Here is a 24,598-nt window from a genome sequence, read left to right as displayed (position 1 = left end):
TTGCGGGGTGTGTGTGTATCATATTGCGGTGTGTGTGGGTGTGTGTCAGATTGCGGGGGTATGTGTGTCAGATTGCGGGGAGTGTGTCAGATTGCGGTGTGTGTGTGTGTGTGTGTGTCAGATTGCGGTGTGGGTGTGTGTCAGATTGCGGGGTGTGTCTGTGTGTGTGTGTGTGTCAGATTGCGGGGGGTGTGTGTCAGATTGCGGGGGGTGTGTGTGTGTGTGTCAGATTGCGGGGGGGGGGTGTCAGATTGCGGGGGGGGGTGTGTGTGTCAGATTGCGGGGGGTGTCTGTGTGTCAGATTGCGGGCTGTGTGTGTGTGTCAGATTGCGGGCTGTGTGTGTCAGATTGCGGGGTGTGTCTGTGTGTGTTTGTGTGTCAGATTGCGGTGTGTGTGTGTGTCAGATTGCGGTGTGTGTGTGTGTGTTTGTGTGTCAGATTGCGGGCTGTGTGTGTCAGATTGCGGGGTGTGTCTGTGTGTGTGTGTGTGTCAGATTGCGGTGTGTGTGTGTGTGTCAGATTGCGGGGTGTGTCTGTGTGTGTGTGTGTGTCAGATTGCGGGGTGTGTGTGTCAGATTGCGGGGTGTGTGTGTGTGTGTGTCAGATTGCGGGGTGTGTGTGTGTGTCAGATTGCGGGGTGTGTCTGTGTGTGTTTGTGTGTCAGATTGCGGGCTGTGTGTGTCAGATTGCGGGCTGTGCGCCTTGTGTCTGTGCGCGCCTGAGTCACGGTGCCCGCGTGTGCCAGTGTCGCGCAGCGCGGCCGCGCCCCTGCGCGCTGTGCCCGCGGCTGGGCTGTTTGTGAGTCCCGCGGAGCCGGCGGCGCCTCCATCCCCGCTGACCTTCGCCATCGGGCTCCGGGGCCCCCGGGCGTCCTGCCGCCGCAGCCCCCCGGCAGCAGCCGATGCCGCCCGCCCGCCCTGATGGACACACCCGCTCTTTCGCCCCAGTGACGGTCCCAGCTCGGAGCGCGGGGAGGCGCCTGCCCCTCGCCCCGCCGGCCCCCGCAGCCGGGGCCTCCGCTGCGCCCTTGTGCCTGCAGCGGCTCCGGGAGCTGCCCTGAGCCGCGCAGCTCCCGCCGGGCCCGAGCCCCCGAGCACCATGACCAGCCCCGGGGCCGGCGCGGCGGCTGCAGCCCCGCTCGCCCCAGGCTGGGAGCGGAGCTAGGCGGTGGCGGCCGTGCTGGGAGCCCCATGATGTCCAGGATGAACGTAGCTCTCCAGGATCTCAGCAACAACGTGAGTAGCTGGGCTGGGGGGCTGGGCCGGGGGCTGCAGCCCGCGGGGAGCCTGGGGCTGGAGCAAGGCGGGGCTGGGCGGCCAGCGGCAGGGCGACCCCAGAGCCATGCTCAGGCCAAGCCCCTGGCTCCCTCCACATCCAGGCGACCCCCAGGCCAGGCAAGACTATGGCAGCTGAGGGGCTCCAGAGGGACCCTTAAAACTCGCTGTCATTTGCTCCTCCACCCCAGAGCACGGGGGGGAGGCAGTGCCGGGGGCCTGGGGAGCGCTGGGTGCTGTGTGCAGGGGTGCCAGGCGTCCCTGAAGCTCTGGGAGGGAGGCTGGTGCTGGGCTGGCCTTGGTACCATGGTAGGGGGTTAGTCCATTGGGGGGTATAACCCTTCCCAGAGACTGAGCCCATGGGGCTGGAGAGGATGAATGGGAGCCATTGAATGGTCTGGGCCCCACTCTGCAGCCCCCCCCCCCAGAGTCCCTGCACAAGGTGGGCTCTCTAGAGAAGGAATTCAGCCCACCCATGGCTCTAGGGAGGAGGCTGGAGTTCATTTCTCCTGTTCAATGAGGGGTTTTAGAGTAAAACCCTGGAGGTGACCTCCAATGGCTGGGGGCACTAGGGGGGAAAGGGCACCTCGTGACCACAGAGGTCAGGGCCACCCCCATCCCCTAACAGGAGGTTAGGTCAGGGGCCGGCCAACCCCTTTTCAGGGTGCTGCGGGGTTGGCAGAGAACCTAGGGCCTCCAGCGCCGCTTGGCCCCGCCCTGCTGCCTGGGTGCCTAGATCCTGTGGCTCGGCCCCGCCTGACACCCTGAGAGCCCTGAGCCTGCAGCTCAGCCACCCTACAGGCCTGTGGCTGAGCCCCACCCACACGCCCGAGGAACTGGGGTCCTGCAGCTTGGCTCTGCTGCCCCCTCTCCAAATGCCTGAATCCTGCAGCTTGGCCCCACCCCACTCACCCTGGTCTGGTGACCCAGCCCAGCCCCACTCCCTGAGTAGCCTGGGGCTCTGCCTTGCCTGCTGTCCTGGCCTCATCCTGCCGTGCTCTGGTCTTTGGGACCGTCACTTGCTCATCACTGCTGAGGGCTCAAGCTTCTCCGTGGTGATGCTCAGCGATATCAGAAGTCCCAGGACCTGGGACTGTGGCACATCTTAGCACCCAGTCCCACGGGGGGCAGTTCACAGTCAGGCCCAGTGACCTGGGTGGATACAGGGAGGGGGTTGGTGTTTCTTGCTTCAAAGGCCACTTACCAGGGAACCTCTCTTGGACTCTGAGCGCCAGAGACCCAGCTGCAGCATGGTCCCCTGTAGCCCAGAACGGGCGCCTCTACTCATGGCATGACCTCCCTCCTCTCCTCCGACATTGCGTGGGTCTCTAGAGGCATGGGAGATGTCCCTGGGGTCCAGTGTAGGGGATGCCAGGGCCAAGGGCAATGCAACTGGAGGCTGGGCGGGTTCCTGGAGTCTGTATTGCCATGACAGCGCACCCCTGGAGGGTCTCACTGCATCAGGAGAGAGCCTTGGAAAGGACAATGCCTATGATGGGGTGTGTGGGGCCAGGTGGCTACCAGAGCCAGTCGCACCACGTTGTGGGCAGGAGGCTGAAGGAGCAGTGTTACAGGCACAGCGGAGCTGCCCGTCCTCTTGCTGGGCAGGTTGTTGGGGTTTTCTGTTTGGGAGAGTGGGGCAGGTCTCCATCGTAGGGAGCTGTGCTTTCCCAGGCGCAGGGCCTCCCTGAGCTGGAGCGGTGGGTGGGGGGAATCCCTGGCTCAGACTAGGCTGCCAGCAGGATGCTGAGACATTTTCACAGATGCCAGCGGCTCCCAGGAATCCTTCCCCAACCAGGGAGTTTCTGCCAAATGTTTTTTCTGAACAGACTCGTGCCCGTTTCCTGAGCTGGCAGCTTCTTTTGTGCAAACCCCAGCACTTGGTGGCTAGCGGAGTGCGCTGCCTCTTGAGTCTTTTTGACCCAGGCCTTGGCGCTCATGCTCTGGCCACTGCCCGAGCCACCCCTCACTGTGAAACTGGGCTCCCCGGTCTTACCTTTGATTTTTCCAAAACTCCCTTTCTCACCCTCGCCGCTGGGAAGGAAACCTTGAAAATGGGAGCCAAGTATAAGCGACATGGCAGTGTTGGCCCGAGTCTACAGACAGCCTCAAACAGGAGCTGGGAGAGGTGAACTGTCCCCATTCAGCTCAACGACATTAACCCTGAAACCTAATGGCAATTTTAACGTAACTGTCATTAACTATTTCACTGTTGGTCAATTAGCAAAATCAGCCATCTTGTGTGCTTATCACACAATCCTAAACCCCCTCCCCAAGGGGCAAATCCCCAGCTGCTCAAACCTGCAGGTTTCCCCCTCATCTACGAGGCCATCTAGCATGGGCAATGCCAAAGAAGTCCCAATGAAATGTCCAGCTAACCATGATTGAGGCCTTGTCTAGACTAGGCTCAAAGCTGCTTTAGCACTTTCTGACTAAGGCCTGATCTACGCTTGGAATTTGGCTTGCCGCCCTCTGCCCCAGTGTAGACGTGGCTAGCTCGACTTAGCTACCATTGCTTGGGGAAGTGGTGTTTGGGCAGTGATGGAAAACCCCTTCTGCCGCTGTAGGATGCATCTACACTATGGGGTTATGCTGGCATAGCTAAGGCTGCACCGTAGCGATGGCACTATAGCCCCCCGCAGTGTAGACAAACCCTAACACCGTTGAAAGTCTCGTGTAGACAAGGCCAGGGTGATTGAAAGGACAGGCTACCTTCCTTGAGGAAGCAACCTAGTGTAAAGACTGAACGTTTGTAGCCTGGAACAAAAGTGTGGTGAGTGTCCACACCAGCCTTTGCAAGCATGCTAGGCAACTCAAGGGGCAGGGACACCTGGAAGGCAAGGTGTCCTGTCTACACTAGAACAGGTTAGCTAACACCGCTGTCATCACAGCCTTGTATCCCAGTCCAGACACAAGCCTTGCTTCCTACTACCATCTTTAGTAACCTGGTCCCCATCTCTCTGCAGCACAGAGTAGCTTTAGGGCAGGGGTTCTCAAATTGGGGGTTCTGACCCCCCAGGGGGTCACAAGTTGGTTACATGGGGGTCACAAGCTGTCAGCTCTGTGGGGCTGACAGCCCTGAGTCCCCATTAAATTAAATTACCCCCCCTTTTTAATTTTAAGGGAGGGTCATGCTCAGAGGCTTGCGGTGTGAAAGGGGTCACCCATACAAAAAGTTTGAAAACCACTGCTTTAGGGGCTGCAGGGCTACTGCCCTCCATGTTTTGGCCGTGCCCCATCTCCCACTACCCTCACTTGGCTTTAGGGGGCACGGTGCTGCCTTCCTTGGCTATCCCTCATCTCCCACCACCTCAGCCTGGCGTTAGGGGGAGCTGCCCTGGGTATGCTCCTTGCCCCACCAGAGAGGAAAGCTCAGGATCGAGACTGATGTCTGGGTTATGGGGCACTGAGAGTAACAGGAAGGCTGCGTTGAAGAGGGGGAGGGAGCAGGGCGGGTGGAGGCAGCTGGATGTGAGGGTGCTGGGCTGGATGGGAAGGGGGAAGGAGCTGGACTGGGGGAGGCTCCTCTCACCCAAGAGAAGGTCTCTCTGAGGTCAGTGGAAGCCCATTGGGCTGGGCAGATATGACTGCTACAATTGAAGTGAATTCCCCTCCTGAACTCCATCCAGGCTGCTGGCGCCAGCCTGCCAAGGCAGCCCATTCCAGATGTTTCTTGGACTGACCACATCTGCATGGCAGCCGTGCAGAGGGAGGAGGCAGTGGCATTGCTAGGAAATGAAGCTGCAGGTTGCCTGGGAACCGAGGACTGTCTCCATGAGGCAATCTGACACCTGTCAGGAATGCTGATGTCAGAGCGGCTTCTGCAGAGGCAGCCATGGCAACCCACAGAGGGCGAACGGACGTACGTTGCTCAGGGGCAACTGCTGGTGCCCGGTGGGGGCAAGAGCTTCCTCTTCTCCACAGCACAAGCCTGGCAGCGCCACCTGGTCCTGCATTTGAGTCGCTCAGGGGCCAGGCAGGGAAGGAGCGTGACCCTCTAAAGTTGCAGGCAGAGGGAAATGCATTTGCCCACTCTTGGTTGGCATCACCAGGACCTGCACCCTGTCTGCAAGGTGCCCCTTGGTGCTCCAGGAGATGATTCAGGCTCCCTGATTCTCAGAGTGCAGGATCACAGTTTTATGTAAAGGGAAGGTAGGCAAGTCCCACTGTGGTGCACCAGCCAGGAGAGGCCACAGAAATGGAGCGCTCCAACCTGAGGGAGACGAAATTGTCCTGCTGTAGACAGCTCCGTGGCCCCTCAGCTCTGCCTTGGTGTCACTGGGCCCCAGCGCCCCCTGCAGGATCCTGGCTCTGGGTCAGCTGGGCCCCGTGCCCCCCTGCAGGATCCTGGCTCTGGGTCAGCTGGGACCAGCGTCCCCTGCGGATCTTGGCACAGCCCTCTGCGATGTCATTCCTAGCCTGTTTTTTCTCTCTGCAGATGTCTGATTACAAACGAGCTACTTTCCAGGATGACGAGGGGGTGGATGCAGCTGGGGATGGAAGCGCCTCTCCTGATAGTGTGGAGGTAGGATCATGCTCCTGGAACGTGCACCAATGTGGGGCCTCTTTTAGACCAGGACAGGGCGCGGCTTCTTAGTGGCCAGGGCCCGTGCACTGCGAGGGAGGACACGGCTCGGCTTCTGGGCCTTTCTGGATTCCCATGGGAGCCCCACCAGCTCCTGTTCAGCAGCAGAGCTATTAATAAAAGCTGTCTCCGGAATCTCTGGGGCAAAATAATTTGATTGCCCAGGCTAGTTACCGAGCGTCTGATACCACCAGCAGGGACTGGAGAGGGAAAGAGGAGGAAAAGGGGCTGTTTCCCATGGGAACTAAAGCTGATTTTGCCTCCTTTTCCCAAAGGCCACACACCCATGGCTCTGCCAATGCCTCTCGGTCCTGCTCTGCATCCTCTCTTCCCCACACTGTTCCAGTCCTGGGCTCCCCACACACAGCTCTGCCACTGCCCCTTAGTCCTCCCCCACAGCCCCCCTGTCTCTCCTGGGACGCGACTGCCTATCACATCGACTTGTATGGACCTGGGTGGCAGTTTTTAGAGGTGATTAACCTCCCCGCAAGCCCTTTGGGAGCCAAGGCTTCTCTTTCCACATGAATGGGCCCCGGTGCCAGGCCCTGGCTCCCAGGAACGTAGCTGTAAGGGTGGGCAGTCCTTGTGGGATCTCCAGGGGGGCAGATCCAGTTTTTCCCACTGGTTCTTCCTCTCCCAGCCAGATCATATGGATTGTAGGCAGATAGGGGAGCTCGGACAATGCCTGACCCCTGCTCTTCCCTCCCACCCTCCAGCAGGTGCCATCCAAGTCCAGCCACGGGCAGGATCTGTTTGCAGCACTGGATGGGTCCTGCTCCCAGCAGAATTGCTGTACCCTGACGCTCAGTGCTGGGGAGAGGCCACTCCCACAGGCAGTAGGGCCACCCAGGAGAAGCAGGGTGGCACTGCCATGGCGGGGTGGGTCTAAGCAGGGCTACCATGAGGGAAGGGTGGAGTGGCACTGCCAAGGGGAGGGCCTCAGGGTCCGCGTGCAAGGCTTATTTGTGGCTATTTCTGATTATGTGTTTGGGTTTAATCCATCAGATGCCCCTCCCTTCCCCCCCCCACACACTCCCTCTCTCTTTCCCTCCCAGGTGGGGTTCAGGAAAGGGGTCCCCCCCTTGCTGAGCCGCCCAGGTTCACGGACCCAGCTGGAGCTGGCTCTCTGTGCCATCTGCCTCATCACGGCTCTGCTGCTGCTGGGCTCTATGATTGCTCTGGGCGTCCAGTACAGCAAAGGTAGGAGGGGGTGGGGCTCACACACCTTCGCTGCAGCCCCCCCAGCCCATCTCCCGGCAGCTCCCGCTGCTCATCAGGCAGATGCTGAAACGGCTGGGGCTACTCACTAGAGGAAAGATCCTGGGCCTGTCCCAGGGAGTTGCTGTGTGGGGAGGCTCCCCTGGGCTGGAATTACCCTGGGGAACAGCAGTTGCTACCAGAGAGTGGGGGACATACGGGGACAAGATTCTCCTGGGACTGTCCGGCAGGAAGTAAAGAGTAAATATTCTAAGGGACCACGTGGCCCCAGCCCAGGGCCTCACCGTGCAGCTGAAGAAGGGTGCTGCTGCAGGACTCGGTCTCCCCTCTCCTGAGGACCGTGGGGGCCACCTCCCGCGCCCCTGTGTTGGCAATCATACTCCCATTGCCCCCTCTCACGGGCATCCAGGCACCGACACAGGAATGGTCAATTGCAGGGTTGGGAGGCAGGGCTCCTGGGCTCTGTTCCTAGCTCTACCACCGACTTGCTGCAAGGCCCTGCCGCTCTGTGCCTCTGTTTCCCCACTTGTTGGCCCTGGGACCTAATGACTGTGTCTCTCCCCCACAGACCCTTCGCACAGCACGTGCCTAACAGAAGCCTGCATCACAGTGGCCAGTAAGATCTTGGAGGCCCTGGACCGGGAGACTAATCCCTGCGAGGACTTCTACCAGTACTCCTGCGGGGGGTGGATAAAGCGGAACCCATTGCCCGATGGGCGCTCCAAGTGGAGCACTTTCAACAGCATCTGGGACCAGAACCAGGCCATCATGAAACACCTCTTAGGTGGGTGTAGCCCTGTGCTGGGGTGCCCCCTTGCGCACAGCCACAGAGAACCGGGGAGGGCGGCACTGCAGGAGGGCCCTGGTGGGCTGTATGGACAAAATGCAGCCCAGGCTGGGCCAGGGAGAGACCCTGGGTCATCAGGGATCAGCTTCCCAGGGCCTGCCCTGGAAGGGGAGAATGCCCATACGGTCAGGGATTGCAGGGGCTCCCCCTCCCCCCCACACACGCTGGGTGCGGGTAGGAGATATTCCAGACATGGCCAGACAGGCCCTTCAGCCCAGAGGCTGATGAGTCTCCTGGATTGGCCCCATTTGGCCAGTGGGCCCAGCCCAGCTGGTGCTGGTGACAGGGATGGGGCGATAACCTATGTGGGCATTCAGCTGCTGGCATATATTGCTAGGTTACAGCTTCTTGGAAACAGTACAGGGCAGACTGAGATCTATATCCTGCATCAGCTTCCACGCTCTCTCTGCCTCAGTGAGGGCACACTGGCCGGCAGTCAGTCCCACATCAGCACTGGCTAGGGGCAACCAATGGCACACCAGCCGGCAGTCTGTCCCGCACCGGCACTGGCCGGGGCACACCAGATGCACCCAGGCAGACCCTTGGGCAGCTGCACGGGACAGTTCCCTGGTGCCATCACTGGTGGGGATCATGCTGTATAATCTGCGGGAACCTAACCCTCATGAGACTACATGGTGATACAGGGAGCTCCAGATATAGCAGGAGGGTGAGATGGGACCCAGGCCTAAGGCATGGTCACAGGTCGTGGTCACAGGCACGAAGTTTCAGGAGACCAGGGCCAGTCTCCAAGGTCCCTCCATATGCCAGAGCCCTCCAGTAAGGGAGGAAGTGACGGAGTCCCTCTGGTTATCCACTCCTCAGAGAATGCCACCTTCAACTCCAGCAGCGAGGCAGAAAGGAAGACCCAGCGCTACTACCTGTCCTGTCTGAAGGAGCAGAAAATCAGGGAGCTGGGCTCCCAGCCACTGATGGACCTGATTGAGAAGGTGGGTGCGGGGGGGGGGAACCAGACCACCATGAGGTCTGGGCAGGAGCCCAGCTCAGGGAGGGAGGCTGCTCAGCGCACTCGTCTCTCTGCAGGTGAAAAGTCTCTCCATTGGGAGACCATCCTGGAGAAGGGCTGAGCCCTGGGAACCTTTGCCTGGCCGAACGCCATTCCCACGTGGGCATGGCTCAGGGGCCCAGGTGAGACGAAGTGCCGGGTCTCAGCCCAGTCTGCCATACATGGAGCGTTCACGTTCCTGTTACAACTGAAGAGCGTCAGCAGAGGAGCCATGCGCCGAGCTGCTCTCTTCCCTGGCAGGGGTCCCTCCAGGCAGGATTGAGGCCCACTAGTAGGGGTGGGAGTTTGCACTGGACGGGCTGAGCCCTATTTCCAGGGCTGTGATTCCTGCCTCCCCCTCACCCCATTTGTTATATTTCCCATCGTGTAAGTGATGTGAGAATCACCCCTCTCCGAAGGGGGCGCTTCTGTGCCTGGAGTCACACTGCAGCTTCACAGTCAAAGCACAGCACCCCCTTCTGCTAGGCAGGGGCAGTGCGCGTGGCGCACAGGCCAGGCGGAGTGGGTAGCACAGTGCCCCCTACTGCTGGGCTGGGAGCACAGGCAGGGTGTACAGGGGCAGCTCCCCCAAGCACAGTAATGGCTGGTGCGCATGGGGCACAGGCAGAGCTTGGAAGGAAGCACCCCCAGCAGCACCCCCTAGTGCTGGGCTGGGGACACATGGGAGAACACCAGCAGCACCCCCTAGTGCTGGGGTATAGTGCATGGAGCACAGGCAGGGTATAGAGGGTCTCTTGTGCTGGGTGTGAAGGTGGAAGATTAAAGCCAGAGGAATTTGGCGACCCAGAGAGGCACAAGCCCAAATCCCTGCATTCCTGTTTCCTGCAGATTGGCGGGTGGAATATCACCGGGCCCTGGAACCAGAGCAACTTCATAGAGGTTCTGAAGATGGTGTCGGGGACCTACCGGGCCGCCCCCTTTTTCACTGTCTACGTGGGCGCCGACTCCAAGAGTTCCAACAGCAACGTCATTCAGGTAGCCCTGCGACCATGCCCCTCTGAGAGCTGGGGAGGGGGCACAGTGCCAGAACCTCACACTGAGCTCCCAGGTGCAACGGACCCAGAGCAAACCCCTCCCATTGCCCCTAGCTCGGAAACATCGTCACCACAAAACGGGGCTGGAGGAGCCAGCCAGGCAGCGGGGAGAAGGGCCCATAAAGGAACCTAGCCAAGGACAGAGGGAGCACGGGGGGCCAGAGGGCGCACAGGGCTATCATGGCTGGGCATTTCTGACTCTGGCCTTAAGTGGCCCAGTTCAGACACCCAGCCCTCTGCCTGCCCCCTCCTGCCTGGGGACACACTGGGAGGGGTTCAGTGCAGACGGTAACTGTTTTGGGGCCACATCACATACCTGGGCATAAAACGGTGCCAACGCCCGAGGGCCCCAGGAAGGCGCCTCAGCCTCTCGCTGCTGGGGATGTGAACGCCACTTGAGGATTCCCCACAGGTCAGATTTGATGGCCCTGGTCTACTGCCGAGGGCTGGGGTTGCCACAGGTCCTCCACCCCCACTGGTTCCCGGGAATAGCCATGACTGGATGTGGAGGCAGGGCAGGGGGCTTTGTGCTACAGAGCGGTGGCTGTGGGTATGCGGTCCAGGCTCATTTGTTCTCCGTCTCCAGGTGGATCAGTCAGGCCTTTTCCTCCCCTCCCGGGATTACTACCTGAACAAGACAGCCAATGAGAAGGTAAGGGGCTGGGTGGGGGCAGCCCATATACACCAGCCCTTCCACAGAGCCGGCCTCATGAGCAGGCCCAAATTCACGCCTGACTTCTGGTCTGTATTGGTCTAGCTTCAGCTCCCAGCCACTGGCCTGTCTCTGCCAGCCTGACGAGCCCATCACCAAATTTTGGGGATTGGTCCTGCTTTGAGCAGGGGGTAGGACTAGATGACCTCCTGAGGTCCCTTCCAACCCTGATATTCTATGATTCTATGAAATATTTAGTCCTCATCTAGGTACTTTCAGCCTGATCACGTCACCCTTAGCCTTCTCTTTGTTAAGGTAAATAGGATGGAGCTCCTTGTGTCTCTCACTATCAGGCAGGTTTTTTCATCTTCTAATCAGTCTCGTGGCTCTTTTCGGAACCCTCCCCAATGTGTGCCCCATCTTGGAGATGACCCAAGAGGCCTTTGCTCTCTGAAATGCGCATTCCCACCCCAACACCCTGGGTAGGACCCACACCTTCCTGTGCTCCTGATGCAGATCCAGCCCAGTGGGTAGAACGTGCCCCACCCCAAATCACAAGGGGCCAAAGGAAAGGGACCCCCGAGTGCTAGGACCCTGGATTGGAGCCTGTGCTGGGACCTAGTTGGCAGGACATTTTGGGGGGGAGGTTTGGGAACTTAAGAGCACAGGATCTGAGGGAGCTGAACTCCCCGACGGCCCATGACTGATTGTGTGGGGTTGTCCCTGCCTACGTGACTAACCCCGCTGCCTCTTGCTTGAGTGACAGGTGCTGGCTGCTTACCTGGACTATATGGTGGAGCTGGGGATGCTGCTGGGTGGGGAGACAGTCTCCACCCAGGAGCAGATGGAGCAGGTGCTAGAGTTCGAGACCCTGCTGGCCAATATCACCGTCCCCCAGGATGAGAGGCGGGATGATGAGAAAATCTATCACAAGATGAGCATCGCAGAGCTGCAGGTGGGTCCTGGGGAAGGGAGCCAGCCTGGTGCTGCTCGGGGAGAGGACTAGCATGGTGCTGCTGGAGGTGGGTGAAGAGCTGCGGGGAGGAGGGGAGGAATCAGCCTGGTGCTGCTGCGAGCAGCGGCTGGGCTCTGTCCGCTGGCAGGCGTTGGGGATCAGTAGTGGGAGGCTCCCATTTGCTGGGCGGGTCCCACCGTGGCCTGGAGCAGCTGGGAGAAAAATTCAGAATGAAAACTGAGAGACGAATTCAATTGGTCTGAGTCCTTCGTTACATTTCGGAGCTGCCTGGGCAGAGCGTGAGGGCCCAGCCCAGAGTACATGGGGAGAGGACAGCCGCACCATGGTAGCCCCTTTCTGTGCCCCTTCTGCTTCCCCTGGGAGCCCCTGGCTGCTTTTCCCACACACTCCAGGCCTCTGTGTTGCCCATCCCCACACCCGGATTTCATTAGGATTCCAGCGAGGTGGAGTGTCATTAATGCTGGAGGCCTGGCTGAGCAGCATCCCAAGCAGCCGGGAGCCACTGCTGAGCTGCCTCCACCATCCCGCAGGCTCAGCACAATCAGACCCATATCCCAGGGTGACCAGGTGTCCCAATTTTATAGGGACAGTCCTGATTTGTGGGTATTTTTCTTATATGGACTCCTAAGACCCCCCCCCCATCCTGATTTTTCCATGTTTGCTGTCGGGTCACCCTACCATATGCAGAAACATGGGGGCCCCCTCCCAGCCATCGCTCACTCCCCAGGGCCAGCGGGTCAAGGGGGCATCAGCATCCCCAAAGTCAGACAGAACGAGCAGCTTCTGGGTGAGATCCCCCCTCAGTCCCACTGCACTATGCCCTGTTACCCCACTGGGGTCCCCAACCGCCGCTCTGTCACTGCCCCTTAGTCCCTTTGCACCGTGCTCTGTTACCCCACTGGGATCTCCCTCCAGCTCTGTCACTGCCCCTCAGTCCTGCTGCACTGTGCCCTGTTACCCCACTGGGGTCCCCAACCCCCGCTCTGTCACTGCCCCTTAGTCCCGTTGCACCATGCTCTATTACCCCACTGGGATCTCCCTCCCGCTCTGCCACTGCCCCTCAGTCCCGCTGCACCATGCCCTGTTACCCATCTCTGGGTTCCCCCCAGCTCTGTCACTGCCCCTCAGTCCCGCTGCACCATGCCCTGTTACCCATCTCTGGGTTCCCCCCAGCTCTGTCACTGCCCCTCAGTCCTGCTGCACCATGCCCTGCTACCCCACTGGGGTCCCCGATCCCCACTCTCTCACTGCCCCTCAGTCCCACTGCACCGTGTCCTGCTATCCCAGCTCTGAACTCCCCACACCCAGCTCTGCGGCTGTCCCTCAGTATTGATGGCACCCTGCTATCCCAGCTCTGGGGTCCCCACACACCCAGGCCCAATCCGCAGTGCCCTGCTGTCCCACCGCTGGGCTCCACACACACAGCTCCGTGAATGCCCCTCAATCCCAACCCGCAGCCCCCTGCTATCTCAGCCCTGAATTCTGTTGTGCTGGGGAAGGGGATGCCAGGACCCTCACCCCAGGGTTTAAGTTCCTGGCAATACAGAAAATCCAGCCTTCGTCATCAAGCAATGGTCACCAAGCAACCAGTCACCATAGCAACAGGGAGAGATGCAATCCTGTCTAGTGGGAAGGGAGGTCTCTTAGGAGGCTGAGCCAGAGATCGGAGTGAGGTGGAGGGGCAGGGCAGGGATGGGAGAGGATCAGGGGGCTGGGAGTGAGGCAGAGATTCAGGCAGTCAGTCTAAATGATGGGGGGCTGGAGTGAACCTGAGGGACCTGAAGTGTTTCTCCAGGGACATGCATCCTCCCCTTGCCCCAGTGAAACCCACCCACCGGCCCTGGCTGCCTTGTGGGATGGGGTTCCCTCGCAGGGAGGTGGCCCTGCCTGGAGCCCCAGGTACCCGGAGGTGGAGACCCACCCTCGGAGCCAGGGGGGAGCAGTGCTCCCCTTCACAGCCCCGTGTCTCGGCAGGCTCTGGCCCCCGCCATCGACTGGCTGGATTACATGGCCTATGCCCTGACCCCGCTGGAGCTGAGTGAGGCGGAGCCCGTGGTGGTGTACGGCCGTGAGTACCTGCAGCAGGTCTCCGAGCTCATCAACAGCACGGAGAGAAGGTAAGAGCCCCGGCTGGTGGGAGGGGCTGGCGGACACCAGCGAAGTGACATCAGGGGTCTCCTTGCAGCACCCATTGGGAAGCAGGGGCCATGTCCATTGAGGATCAGAGAGTATCTGTTCAGGGCAGTGCCTGTTGGGGCATGGGGATGTGTCTCAGGGCCATGCCCATTGTGGGGGTAGGGTGGGGGCATTGGTCAGGGCCATGCCCATGCGGGGGGTGAGTAGGTGGGGATGTCTCAGGGTGGTGCCCATCAGGGGCAGGGTTGGGGTCTTGGGGAGTCAATGTGGCTCTGTCGTTTGCAGCATTTTGAACAATTACATGATCTGGAACCTGGTTCAGAAAACTGCCTCAAGCCTGGACCAGCGATTCGAGACGGCCCAGGAGAAGCTGCTGGAGACCCTCTATGGCACCAAGAAGGTGAGGGGCTGCTGCATGGGGCACATGGGACCAGGCCACGGGCATCAGCCCAGAGGCCCCTTTCTCTATGCACATGGGGGAACCCTGTGCCATGTGGGTGTTGACACCTTATATGCCCCTGGGAGACCCCAGGGGATCCTCAGCCAGGCAGCCACAGCCTGGCCTGTCTGGGGCATGGGGTAATGAGGCACCGATGTGAGTGGCGAGGCTGCTAAGGGGAAGATGCCTGTGCACCACTCAGCCTCCAGCCCTGGGTCGGAGTCAGAGAGCTGTGAGCAGGGGATGCTGGGTGATGGGGCTGAGCTGGGACAGCCGGGGGGTGACGGCAGGGTTAGCGAAGCGCGTGGGGGCTCTGCGGCCGGGGAGGGAAGTGCAGCACAGCAGGAGGGGTGGAACTCGGGGCAGCATGAGGCAATGCAACTGGCATCCCCTAGAGATGCAGACAGGCCTCAGCTTAGGGGATCCTTGTGGGGGGGAGAAGCTCAGCCCCTGAATATGTGTCCCCAACACCCCAGGATGGCCTGGCAGACCCTGAGAGGGGGCAGGCAGATATCAGGAGGGGTTCCCAATCCAGATGAAGGCCCGTCTGCCTTGGAAGGAGACAAGGCGAAGGGACATACCTGAGCTCCAGGGGTCCCTCAACGACATGACGGGCAGGCCATACAGAGCAGAGAGGAGGGAGTCCTCTCCCTCTGCCGCAGTGCTTGGGGCCTTGGGAGGCCAGAAATTGTGTCCTCCTGTGTCAGGGCGTGAGCTCGGTCCAGGCCCCTGCCCCACAGACAGCAAGGACTCAGGGACATGGCGCCAACCCTCCTCAGGTCTCACCCTGTGTCTCACTCTCTCTCTGGAGTCCTGCACCCCTCGCTGGCAAACCTGCATCTCCAACACCGACGACACACTGGGCTTCGCCCTGGGCTCCTTGTTTGTGAAAGCCACCTTCGACAGAGACAGCAAGGAAATTGTGAGTTGCCCTGCCCTGCTCTGAGCCCTCTGGCCTCCCTCACGCCAGCGCTCCTGAAGCCCCTTATCCCCCTCTCACCCTGATCCCCCCACCGCCCCCTGAAACTTCCATACACCAGTTCACTTGCAGCCCACCCTCCGATTCCTCTGCAGATCCCTATTTGTCTTATCTTCCCCTATTTCCTACCCCTCCCCAATTCCTTTGCAGCCCTTCAATTCGCCAGTGGTGAGCTCCCCAGCTCGAGGTGCCTCTGTGCAGCAAAGGGCAGGGGTACGCAGAACAGAAAGAAGGGAATTCCCTGCCCTACCAGTCACCCAGGCGAGGGGAGTTCAACCTGGCTGCACACGCCCTCCTGTTCTCACCCACTGCAGGAGCAGGGCAGTCCCCACAGAGGGAGTAGGCCTAGGAGGCAGGTCTAGTGCTGCGTGACAGTCTCCAGGGGACGGGGGGTGCAGGCTGGCCGTGGGGGAGGAACTGACTCTCCCACTTACCCATAGGCAGAGGAGATGATCAGCGAGATCCGGGCGGCCTTTGAGGAATCCCTGGAGCAGCTTGACTGGATGGACAAGACGACGAGACAGGCTGCTAAGGAGAAGGTGACCGCCGTTCCGCTGGCCTCCCAGACCCCAGCGGGAGGGGAGCCAGCCCAACTCCTGCCCTGAGTTAGAGGGGAGACGATGTCAGAGCTGACTCCAAATAGTCCCTCCCCAGGCAATGCCCCCTGCAACTACTGCTACTGTGCATTCCCCCCGCATGAGACACGAGGCAGGAACATCCCCGGTCTCTGGGACACGGGCGTCTCCCAGCCACGTAGTCCCACTGGCTCCCTGGGAGGGAACCCCAGCCCTGTGCTCCCTGGAGTAGCAGCACTTGCTCCTGTGTGACCCGCGCACACTTCCTCTGGAGGAGCCAGGGCTGTACACGGGGAGCTCCCAGGTCTCTCCCCGCTATGATCTCAGCCACTGGCCTCGCCCCGTCTCCACAGGCAGATGCCATTTATGACATGATCGGCTTCCCGGACTTCATCCTCGACAACAAGGAGCTGGACGACGTCTATGATGGGGTAGGTGGCCCTGGAGCATAGGGACCTGGGCCAAGAGTGGCCCTGGAATTGCAAGGCCAGTGGGGAGCAAGTGGCTCCCAGCTGCTTGTGCCAGGCACATGGCAGGGATCCAGTGAACCAAAGGTCCAATTGAGGTGAGATTTTGCCTGGCACCCATCCTGATTGTCCCACCCAGGGTATCTGGGCTCACTGGTGGGGCTGTGCAGTGGGGATGGGATCCAGGCCCTCATTGCTATAGTAACTGAGTGCCTAAAATGATTTATCTACCCCCATCTCAACCCTTCACTGCGTGTGGGGTTGGCAGGGTGTGTCCTAGCCCATCTCAGACCCCCACCCACCCTGTACCCAGCCTGCAGGGTGGAGGGGTGCAGCCCTAGCCCATCTCAGCCCCTTGTGTTTCTTTCTCAGTATGACAGGTTTCAGAGTAGCAGCCGTGTTAGTCTGTATCCGCAAAAAGAAAAGGAGGACTCGTGGCACCTTAGAGACTAACAAATTTATTTGAGCATAAGCTTTCGTGAGCTACAGCTCACTTCATCGGATGCATTCAGTGGACATGCAAGTCCTCCTTTTCTTTTTTCTCAGTATGAAGTCTCTGAAGACTCCTTTTTCCAGAACATGCTGAACTTCTACAATTTCTCTGCCAAGGTCATGGCCGACCAGCTGCGGAAACCCCCCAACCGGGACCAGTAAGGAGCTGCTGCAGCCTGGGCACCTTCCCACCCATGGCGGCAGGAAGCAGGGTGGAGGGTCAAGGCAGGGCATGACCGGGAGGCCCGGGGGCTAATTTTGGGGCATGGCTGGTGCTGTCAGTCTCCTGCTAGAGAAGGTAAAGGGAGATCCTGCCCCATTCTGCTGCCACCCTCACTTCCAGGGTGGAGCTGCAGCCTGTGGACACTACCAGTCCCAGCATGCAATGCTCTACCTGGAACCTATTGGCTGGCTACACTGCATGCTGGGAGATGTAGTCTCCACAGACTGCACCTTCCAGAAAGTGAAGAAGGCAGCTGCAACTTGCTCCTTCCATCCAAGGTGGGGACTTGAGAAGCATTTGACCCATTGGAAGACTCTCCCGCAGGCAACCCCACTCTTGGCACAGACGCAGCCGTGCATCCTTTCACAAGCACACGCGCACTTGTCCATGCCCCACAACACAGTCACACGCCAGGGCCCGCCTGGCTCTGACTGTATCAGAGACACACCAGCAGCCGCCTGCCCCCTCTGTAATAGAAAAAGATCAGCCACGACCCCAGAGAAGGGGGCCGATGTCCTGCTGTGTTCCTGGCCAGCCTTTGACTCATTCCCCCCGGCCCCAGTCCCTGGGACAGACCTCAGCTCCCAGGCAGCTGAGAGACTGCTACAATGGTGCAAGGCTCAACCAGCCCCCAGCACTTGAGCCAAGTGTTTCTGGCCAGACCAAAAGGATCATGATGAGGCTGGCTCTGGGGCCCTTAACACTGGGTGCGGAGAGGAGCTTCCCCCTGTGTGGCTGGCTGCTCCTCCTGCTGGGGCCTGTCCTGGTCCTTTGCTAGCAGGGTGCCAGGTGCAGGGGGAGATGCTGCCTAACATGTCTGACCCTCCCTAGGTGGAGCATGACCCCGCAGACCGTCAACGCCTATTACCTTCCCACCAAGAACGGGATCGTCTTCCCAGCTGGGATCCTCCAGGCTCCTTTCTATGCCCGCAACCACCCCAAGTGCGTCTGGCGCTCTGGGCTCTCGCCGGGTCATGCCTGTGTGGGTGGCAGGAAGCGGCTGGGGAAGGAAATGAGGCCCACTGGCAGCTGTAGGTTCCTGGGTGTACTCAGATCTGGGCAAGCCCCTCTCTCACACAGGGGCAGCACCTGGTCCCAGGAGCAAGGAGTGGAGCTTCCAAGGCAGAGACGCTGGGTCTGAGCTGCTGCTGTCCAAGCGCTAATGGAAGATTTCACAATCCCTGCCTTCCCAAACCCGCCCCTGATCAGAGAGGAGCTTCCTGCCCTGGGATCCCAGTGGGGTGGGCACTCGCTAATGCCCTCAGCTATTCCCTCGGTCCCTTAGGAAGCAGCCTTGCCCATGGCGGCTGTGGGCTCGGGGTGGGGCGAGCAGTCACAGGAAGACAGTGGGCCCAGCGTAAGACGCTGGCCCCACTCTGCCTGCTCACTGCCCTTCTCACCCTCACGAGAGGGCAGGACCTGCATCGGTCCTTTCCCCGGGGAAGTCAGAAGGGGGCAGCCTTTGCTCCAGTGCTGTGGAAGAGGCCGGGCAGGTGTCGCCATCCCAGCAGGGGTGGCCAATGGTTGCCCCATGGTGTTTCACAGGCTGCACTGCTCTATCCGCAGGGCCAGGTCCATTGCTAGGACTGGCAGCCTTCCCCCCGGGCCAGTACTGACACTAAGTGACTCTAGGCAAGGATCTACTCCAAGCCTGGCCTGCTAGTGCAGCGCATTGTTACGGGCAGCCATCCTGAGCAGGTTTCCTAGCTGGACATGTGCTTCGGTCAGTGGAGTCTCACCTCCATTGGGCACCCAGGCTCCCGGCACTCTGCATTCACTGCTCCTCAAAAGGGAGCACCGGGAACGCAGCATGGGGCTGACTCACTTTGCTGCATGAGCAGCAATCAGGGAGGCTCCAATACCACCGGGATACGGGCCATGTGAAGAGCTTAGACAGTAAACTAGGGTTTCTTCTTGGCTTCATCCAGGGCCCTCAACTTTGGCGGCATCGGAGTAGTGATGGGGCACGAGCTCACACACGCGTTCGATGACCAAGGTAGGATCCAGCTGGCCTGTCAGGCTCCCCTCTCAGCTCCCCGGTCTCTTGCGCACACCCTGCCATTCCAAGAATGCACGTGGGCCACTATTGGAAAGGACACTTCGTACAGGGACACCTTAACCAAACAATCCTTATATTGGATAGAGAGGTGACGCTATCCTGCCCCCCCGGCACAGTGCTCCCAGCTCCTCTTCATTGCAGCCTCATCCTGTCCTTTGCATCATGGAGCTGCCCAGCACCTCTGTCCTGTACACGTCCTGCAAAGGTTTCCAACATTGCTCTCCTCTGGGCTACCAGTGGCCTTGCCATCCATTCCATCCTGTGCTTCCCCACATCATCTTCTTCCTCATGGCCAACATTAGCTTCTTTACAGCCCTCAAGATGTCCTCTCTCTTTGGCTGGCTCTCCTCCCCATTTTGTTTGTCCTCCTGTCTCCCCAGGTGACACCTGCAGGCATCTCCCCAGGCTTCTCTGTGCAGCTTTCGCTTCTGCTCGGTGAGGACTCATGTCTCTGCATCTTGAGCCATGGCTTGTGGCTGGCAATTCCCAATCCCCCCACTCCACACTGCTCCTTGTGGCTGTTGGAGATCTTCCCCTTTTCCAGCTGGACACATGTTTGTTTTGTTTACATCCTCTCTCTGCATGCTGTGTAGTGTTGCTAGGCCATGGCCAATGGTGGAACGCAAAAGGCAGCTTTGGGGTGATTGGAGCCTCCATGCCAAGACTCACTCCCTGGGGGTCTGGTTGAGAAGTGGGTTGAGATCCCATAGTTACAGGGGTACAGAGAACGCCACCATCAGGATAGGGGGCCTGCGGGCTCAGAGCATTGAGAATGGGCATGGAGACTTTCACCTCTAGGCTGCTGGTTCATAGCTAGCCCTGGGTGGCAGGGAAAGAGCAAGTCATCCGGGACTCTTTGGTGGCTGAGGTGAAGCGAGCTGGGATCCTGGCCAGTTCCTGGCAGACAGAAAAACCACCAGCACAACCAGCGCCAACTGACCCCATTGTTAGCAACTGAAGAAGCCGAGGACCGAGCAGGCCATGCAGTGTGATCTCCTCTTCTAGAGGGGTCCCGGCAGGTCGAAGAAAACTCATACAGCTGCTGCCCAGGCAGCTCCTGCTGGAAAGATGAAGCCGTCAGTCTCCAAGGCTGCACAGCCACCATCCTGGCCGCAGAAGATCCTGGGAGATGATCTTGTCCTTTCCCTGTTGCTCATTCACAGAGGCACCATGGGTAGGGAGGAATCCTGAAGCCCATAGAGCAGGTGCTCCATCCCCATCCTGAGCTTGACTGGCCTGTGCCTCTGATTTTTCCCTTTTCACGTCCCTCTCCATTTCAGCAGCCCCTCCCCTGCCAGATGCCCCCAGTCATGGGCAGCAGGCTTAAGATCCCATGTCAAGCCGTCACATGGACCCTTGTAACTTACCTTACCCTTTGGGCTGCTTGCAACATGCGTCATGCTGGGGGCCACTCGGGATGGAACTGAGACTGTGCTGGGGGTCGTGGCTCAGTTCTCTAGCGGGCCGCTTGAGGAGAAGGCTCCAGAGACAGGTGATAGAACTGTCGCTGCCGGCAGCGCCTCCTCCGGCCATTTATCACGCACCGGGTTGTCTTCCAGGTCGAGAATACGACAAGGAGGGGAATCTGCGTCCCTGGTGGCAGAACTCCTCCCTGGAGGCCTTTAAGAACCGGACTGAGTGCATGATGGAACAGTACAGCAAGTACATGGTGAACGGAGAGCATGTCAACGGCAAGCAGACCCTGGGCGAGAACATTGCAGACAACGGGGGCCTGAAGACAGCATACAATGTGAGTAACCCAGCGAGCCCGCCCCGTATGCAGGTGATGGACAGCAGGTCCTAAGGCCAAGGTTCAATTCCCACTGCCCCCCGATTCTGAGGGGAGCATCACTCTGTTTGCTGCTGTTTCACGGCATGCCTTCTTGGTTCCCTCCAGGCCTACAAAGCCTGGCTGCAGAAGAATGGAGAGGAGAAGCACCTGCCTGCCGTGGGGCTCACCAACAACCAGCTCTTCTTTGTAGGATTTGCACAGGTACGACTCTGGGATGGCACAGATGCCCCTCAATCTCAACCTGCAGCCCCCCTGCTACTCCAGTCCTGGGCTTCCCCACACACAGCCCTGCTGATGTCCCTCACTGCTGTTGACCTGCAGTCCCCTGCTATTCCAGTTGTGGAGTCCCCCCAGACACCTCTGCCAGTGCCCCTCAGTGCTAACCTACAGCTCCCTGCTATTCCATTTTGGGAACAATGGGCCATGGTTTTTAAAGGCCTGAGTCTACAGTATTGAGACCCAAGAGAAGAGAACCAAATGAGCTCCTCAGTGAGGCCAGATGGGACTATCCTAGCCCTCCATAGCTATACCAAGGGTCAGGCCCCCTCCCAGCTAGCACTCCATCTTCCCCTAGCTCCATTCACCACCTCCCCAACGGGGCAGTCTTGGGGCTGCTGCTGCATTGGGAAGTACACTCCCTGTCCCAGTGCAGGGCAGCCTTGGCCCAGGGTGCCCAAGGCAGGAAACTAGTTGAGAAGAGGGTGCTGCTCAGCAGTTGTCTGGCTAGGCGTTGGGCTGAGGCTAAGGCCAGGTCTGTGCCTCCCTAATCCTGGTCCTTGTTGTGTCCCTCGCACAGGTGTGGTGCTCCGTGCGCACTCCGGAGAGCTCACACGAGGGGCTGGTCACCGATCCACACAGTCCAGACAAGTTCCGGGTCATCGGCACCCTCAGCAACTCCAGGGATTTTGCTGAGCACTTTAAGTGCCCGGTGGGCTCGCCCATGAACCCCGGCAAGCACTGCGAGGTGTGGTAGAGAGGGGCTGGCAGGGCAAGAAGGCGTGTAGCCAGGGAGGGGGACAGAGACTCTGTACATACACAACCAAGCAACTTCCCCAGGACATAGGCAGGCAGGAGCACCCAGGTAGAGTCCCAGAGCCATGCCCCCCCCGCCCCCAAGCCTCTTGGATGGGGACACGTGGGGGACATCTCCAGGAATAGCCAGTGGCCTCAGCTTCTCAGCTCTGGCTTGTCCTGTGCAGGCTGCAGGCTCCTCCCATCTCAGACAGGGCTCCAGGAGGGAGTGTAGGAGCCGCAGCGTCCTGTGGTGGAACCCAGCCCACCTGCCTTGGTCATACTCCACCCCTGCGCCATTGACCCCATCCCCACTATCAGCACCGGCCCCCACTGCACATTGCCAGGAGTGTCAGCCCAGGGTCTCCTGCTTGAGCCCCACTCCAGCCAGTCCGCCAGCCCCACCTCCCCGGCTCCCCAGCGCAGGGTCAGCGGGACCTGCCCACCCAAGCAGGGCATGGGTGGAGAGAGCCTTCAATGGCTCACTTTGGGCAACGCCAGCCTTTTCCTTACAGCCCCGCCCTGTGGGTCTAGTCTGGGTGCAGCTCCTCCAACGGGAGTGCTGGCACCGTGTAACCGCCGCGCAATCGGACGCAGCTAGGGCAGGCTGAGATGCCCCCGACGATTAGAATGGCAGTGCCCGTGCTCCCAGCAGTCGACCTGCACCAGGGGGCAGCACGGGCGCTGCAGCAAGGAAGGGGGCAGGCTCTGAAGAAAAAGGCCAGAGTAGACAAGGCCAGTTATGGGAACACTGGGTGGGATGGGGCAGAGAGCCTCCGCAGCCTGGTGTCATCCCAGGGATGGGCATAGCCAGGGTAGGAAGGACAGCACCAACAGCAACACGGTGCCCCTGTTGCCAGTCTGGGATGCAGGGAGAGGAGACCCCTCCAGGGCACAAAGGGCAGGAGTGCAGCTCCCCTACCGCCACTCTGGGCACGGGGAGGTGAGGCATAATTCAGGTCTGAAGGGCAGCAGCCCAGCACCCTCTCGTGCCAGGCTGGCAGGGTGGAGAACATCCACAGACATTTATCTTTTTAAACCAAATGGAACGGCAGCAGTTAACCCCGGGAGGATCCCTTCTGACTACAGGATCTTCCCCGGGATTTGCCCTGAAACAAGCTGCCTGTTCTAAACCAACTCCGATCCCCTGCCAGCTTCCCTCCCACTAACCCAACTGTGTGCCAGGGCAGGCTTTTTCTGGATTGTTTGAGGGGGATCAGACAAGGCGTCTGAAAGCTGGGAGCTTCGGACTGTGAGCTGCTCTCGCTTCTGGGGCATTTTCTTAACCTTCTTAGGCTCATTGTAATCCAAAACCAGCTTGGCTTAGAAACTCCCCATTTGCTTTAATAGGTTGGTCATGGTGGGGACTGGTGCCTTGGACTAGCTTTGGGTGGTTCTTGATGGATTTATTTAACGATTAAAAGCAGTTTCCACTTTCACACTGGGCTCTGTCCTTAACTCCGCACAGTCCCAGGGTAGATGGGGATAAGCCCCCAGGCAGGGTACGACTCAAGGGGAAGGGGTGGATTCTGTGGGGAGTGGGAACACACAGACTGGCGGTGGGGCAGAGTCTGGGGAGCACAGTGTGTGCGGTGCTTGGGAAATCCTGACACGGAACACTTCTTACATTTTAAAAAACCTAAGGAAATTCCCAGGGGACCAGGCTGGGGGGTGGGCTTTGTTAAACTGGAATTAAGACTGGAAAAATCTAGCAGTGACTTTCGTGAATGTTCTCCAAAAACACCAATCTTGAACAGCCTGGAAATTAGGTTACACGTACATAAAATAAAAAAAAAGAAATGAGCAAGTCTGCAAATGTACAAGTGAGGTCATTCAACCAACCCTAACCCCGCCCCAGAATGGGGCACCATCAGCCCCCCAGCTTCTTATGTTCACCCACCGTCTAACTAGGGGAGTGACATAGGAAGGGCTGAATCTTGGAGTGACAGAGCAATTCCTATCCCCCACGAGGGGAAGCTGCTCCCTAAGGGAGATGAGGTGGCACTAACCCCAGTTGGAGTCACGCTGATTTGCTAGGGAGATGGGCCCCATTTCCCTAGCAGATCTGTACCCCTTCCCCTGACCCATAATAAAGCAATGGGAGGCCCTCAGCCTCTGTTGATAGAGTCAGTTCTCCCAAAAGCACAAGCACAGATAAGGGCCAGGCACCCCCTGCACCGCAGGGCCCGCACCATCCCCAGCACAGAGCCCGCATGCACCTGAGCACATGGTAGCATAGGGACACGCATCCCCCAAACCAGCAAGTCTCCCACAACGGCCACCGAGAGTTGGGTTCCATTTCATGCTGTTTTATGTAAAATTTTCAAGGGCATTTAGCAGGGGTGCAAAGGGCCAGAGCAACAATCCTGAAGACCAAAGCAGCGTGTATCTACAAAGCAGGTCCCGCTTGGGCAGCAGCAGGATAGGCCTCACACTGCCAATGCAGCTCCCACTGCCCCGCAGGGACCGTCCCCCCCAAGGGGAGAGCAGTCTCCACTGTCCACTCACTCACTGGCCAACAAGGGAGCCAATTACTGTCCACTGCAACATGGTCCCTTATCCACTGTAACTGGACCCTCTACTCATTTCACACGGGGCTGCTGGACGGTAACATCTCTGGCACTACTGAGCCGGGACAGACTGGAGCCCTGACCGCTCGTAAAGGGCTCCGTGCCCCACCCAGGCCATCCCACAGAGTAAGGGCTGCAGGATTAAGGCCCTGAGGAAACTGGGGGATGAAATAGGATCCCAGGAGCTGCAGCAAAGAGAAGCCCCTTCCCCGTCCCGTTGCACGCCTTGGTCTGCTGGAAGGAAG

The 24,598-nt window shown here is 59.4% G+C and overlaps 1 protein-coding gene across 2 annotated transcripts; it reads left to right on the top strand.

The window, feature by feature from the left end:
- Positions 1–764: 764 nt before the first annotated feature.
- On the top strand, positions 765–23,222 carry ECE2 (endothelin converting enzyme 2). Of its 2 annotated transcripts, XM_073359206.1 has the most exons (19): positions 769–1,235; positions 5,713–5,799; positions 6,915–7,059; positions 7,646–7,861; positions 8,747–8,871; positions 9,777–9,923; positions 10,569–10,634; positions 11,401–11,589; positions 13,585–13,727; positions 14,032–14,146; positions 14,997–15,107; positions 15,605–15,703; positions 16,093–16,170; positions 16,753–16,856; positions 17,753–17,863; positions 18,850–18,917; positions 20,540–20,730; positions 20,878–20,973; positions 21,569–23,222. In XM_073359206.1, exons 1-19 carry the CDS (start codon positions 1,191–1,193, stop codon positions 21,743–21,745), a joined length of 2,313 nt encoding a protein of 770 aa, XP_073215307.1. In that variant the 5' UTR covers positions 769–1,190; the 3' UTR covers positions 21,746–23,222. The 2 variants fall into 2 exon arrangements, with proteins under 2 accessions (XP_073215308.1, XP_073215307.1); XM_073359207.1 differs by lacking the exons at positions 20,540–20,730; positions 20,878–20,973; positions 21,569–23,222 and adding an exon at positions 19,361–19,476 and having other exon boundaries at positions 765–1,235.
- The last annotated feature ends 1,376 nt before the right edge of the window (positions 23,223–24,598 follow it).

Source organism: Lepidochelys kempii, chromosome 9 (assembly GCF_965140265.1).
Source record: "Lepidochelys kempii isolate rLepKem1 chromosome 9, rLepKem1.hap2, whole genome shotgun sequence".
Classification (NCBI taxonomy): domain Eukaryota; kingdom Metazoa; phylum Chordata; order Testudines; family Cheloniidae; genus Lepidochelys; species Lepidochelys kempii.
The sequence above is the reverse complement of the archived record's forward strand: the minus strand, read 5'-3'. Positions and strand labels throughout refer to the sequence as shown.

Excerpts from the sequence above, each read along its gene's own strand:
- ECE2 (XM_073359206.1), top strand. The coding sequence starts at position 1,191 with ATGATGTCCAGGATGAACGTAGCTCTCCAGGATCTCAGCAACAAC. Across the intron at positions 9,924-10,568 it reads CCAACAGCAACGTCATTCAG|GTGGATCAGTCAGGCCTTTT; the intron begins GTAGCCCTGCGA and ends CTCCGTCTCCAG. Across the intron at positions 18,918-20,539 it reads ACACGCGTTCGATGACCAAG|GTCGAGAATACGACAAGGAG; the intron begins GTAGGATCCAGC and ends GTTGTCTTCCAG.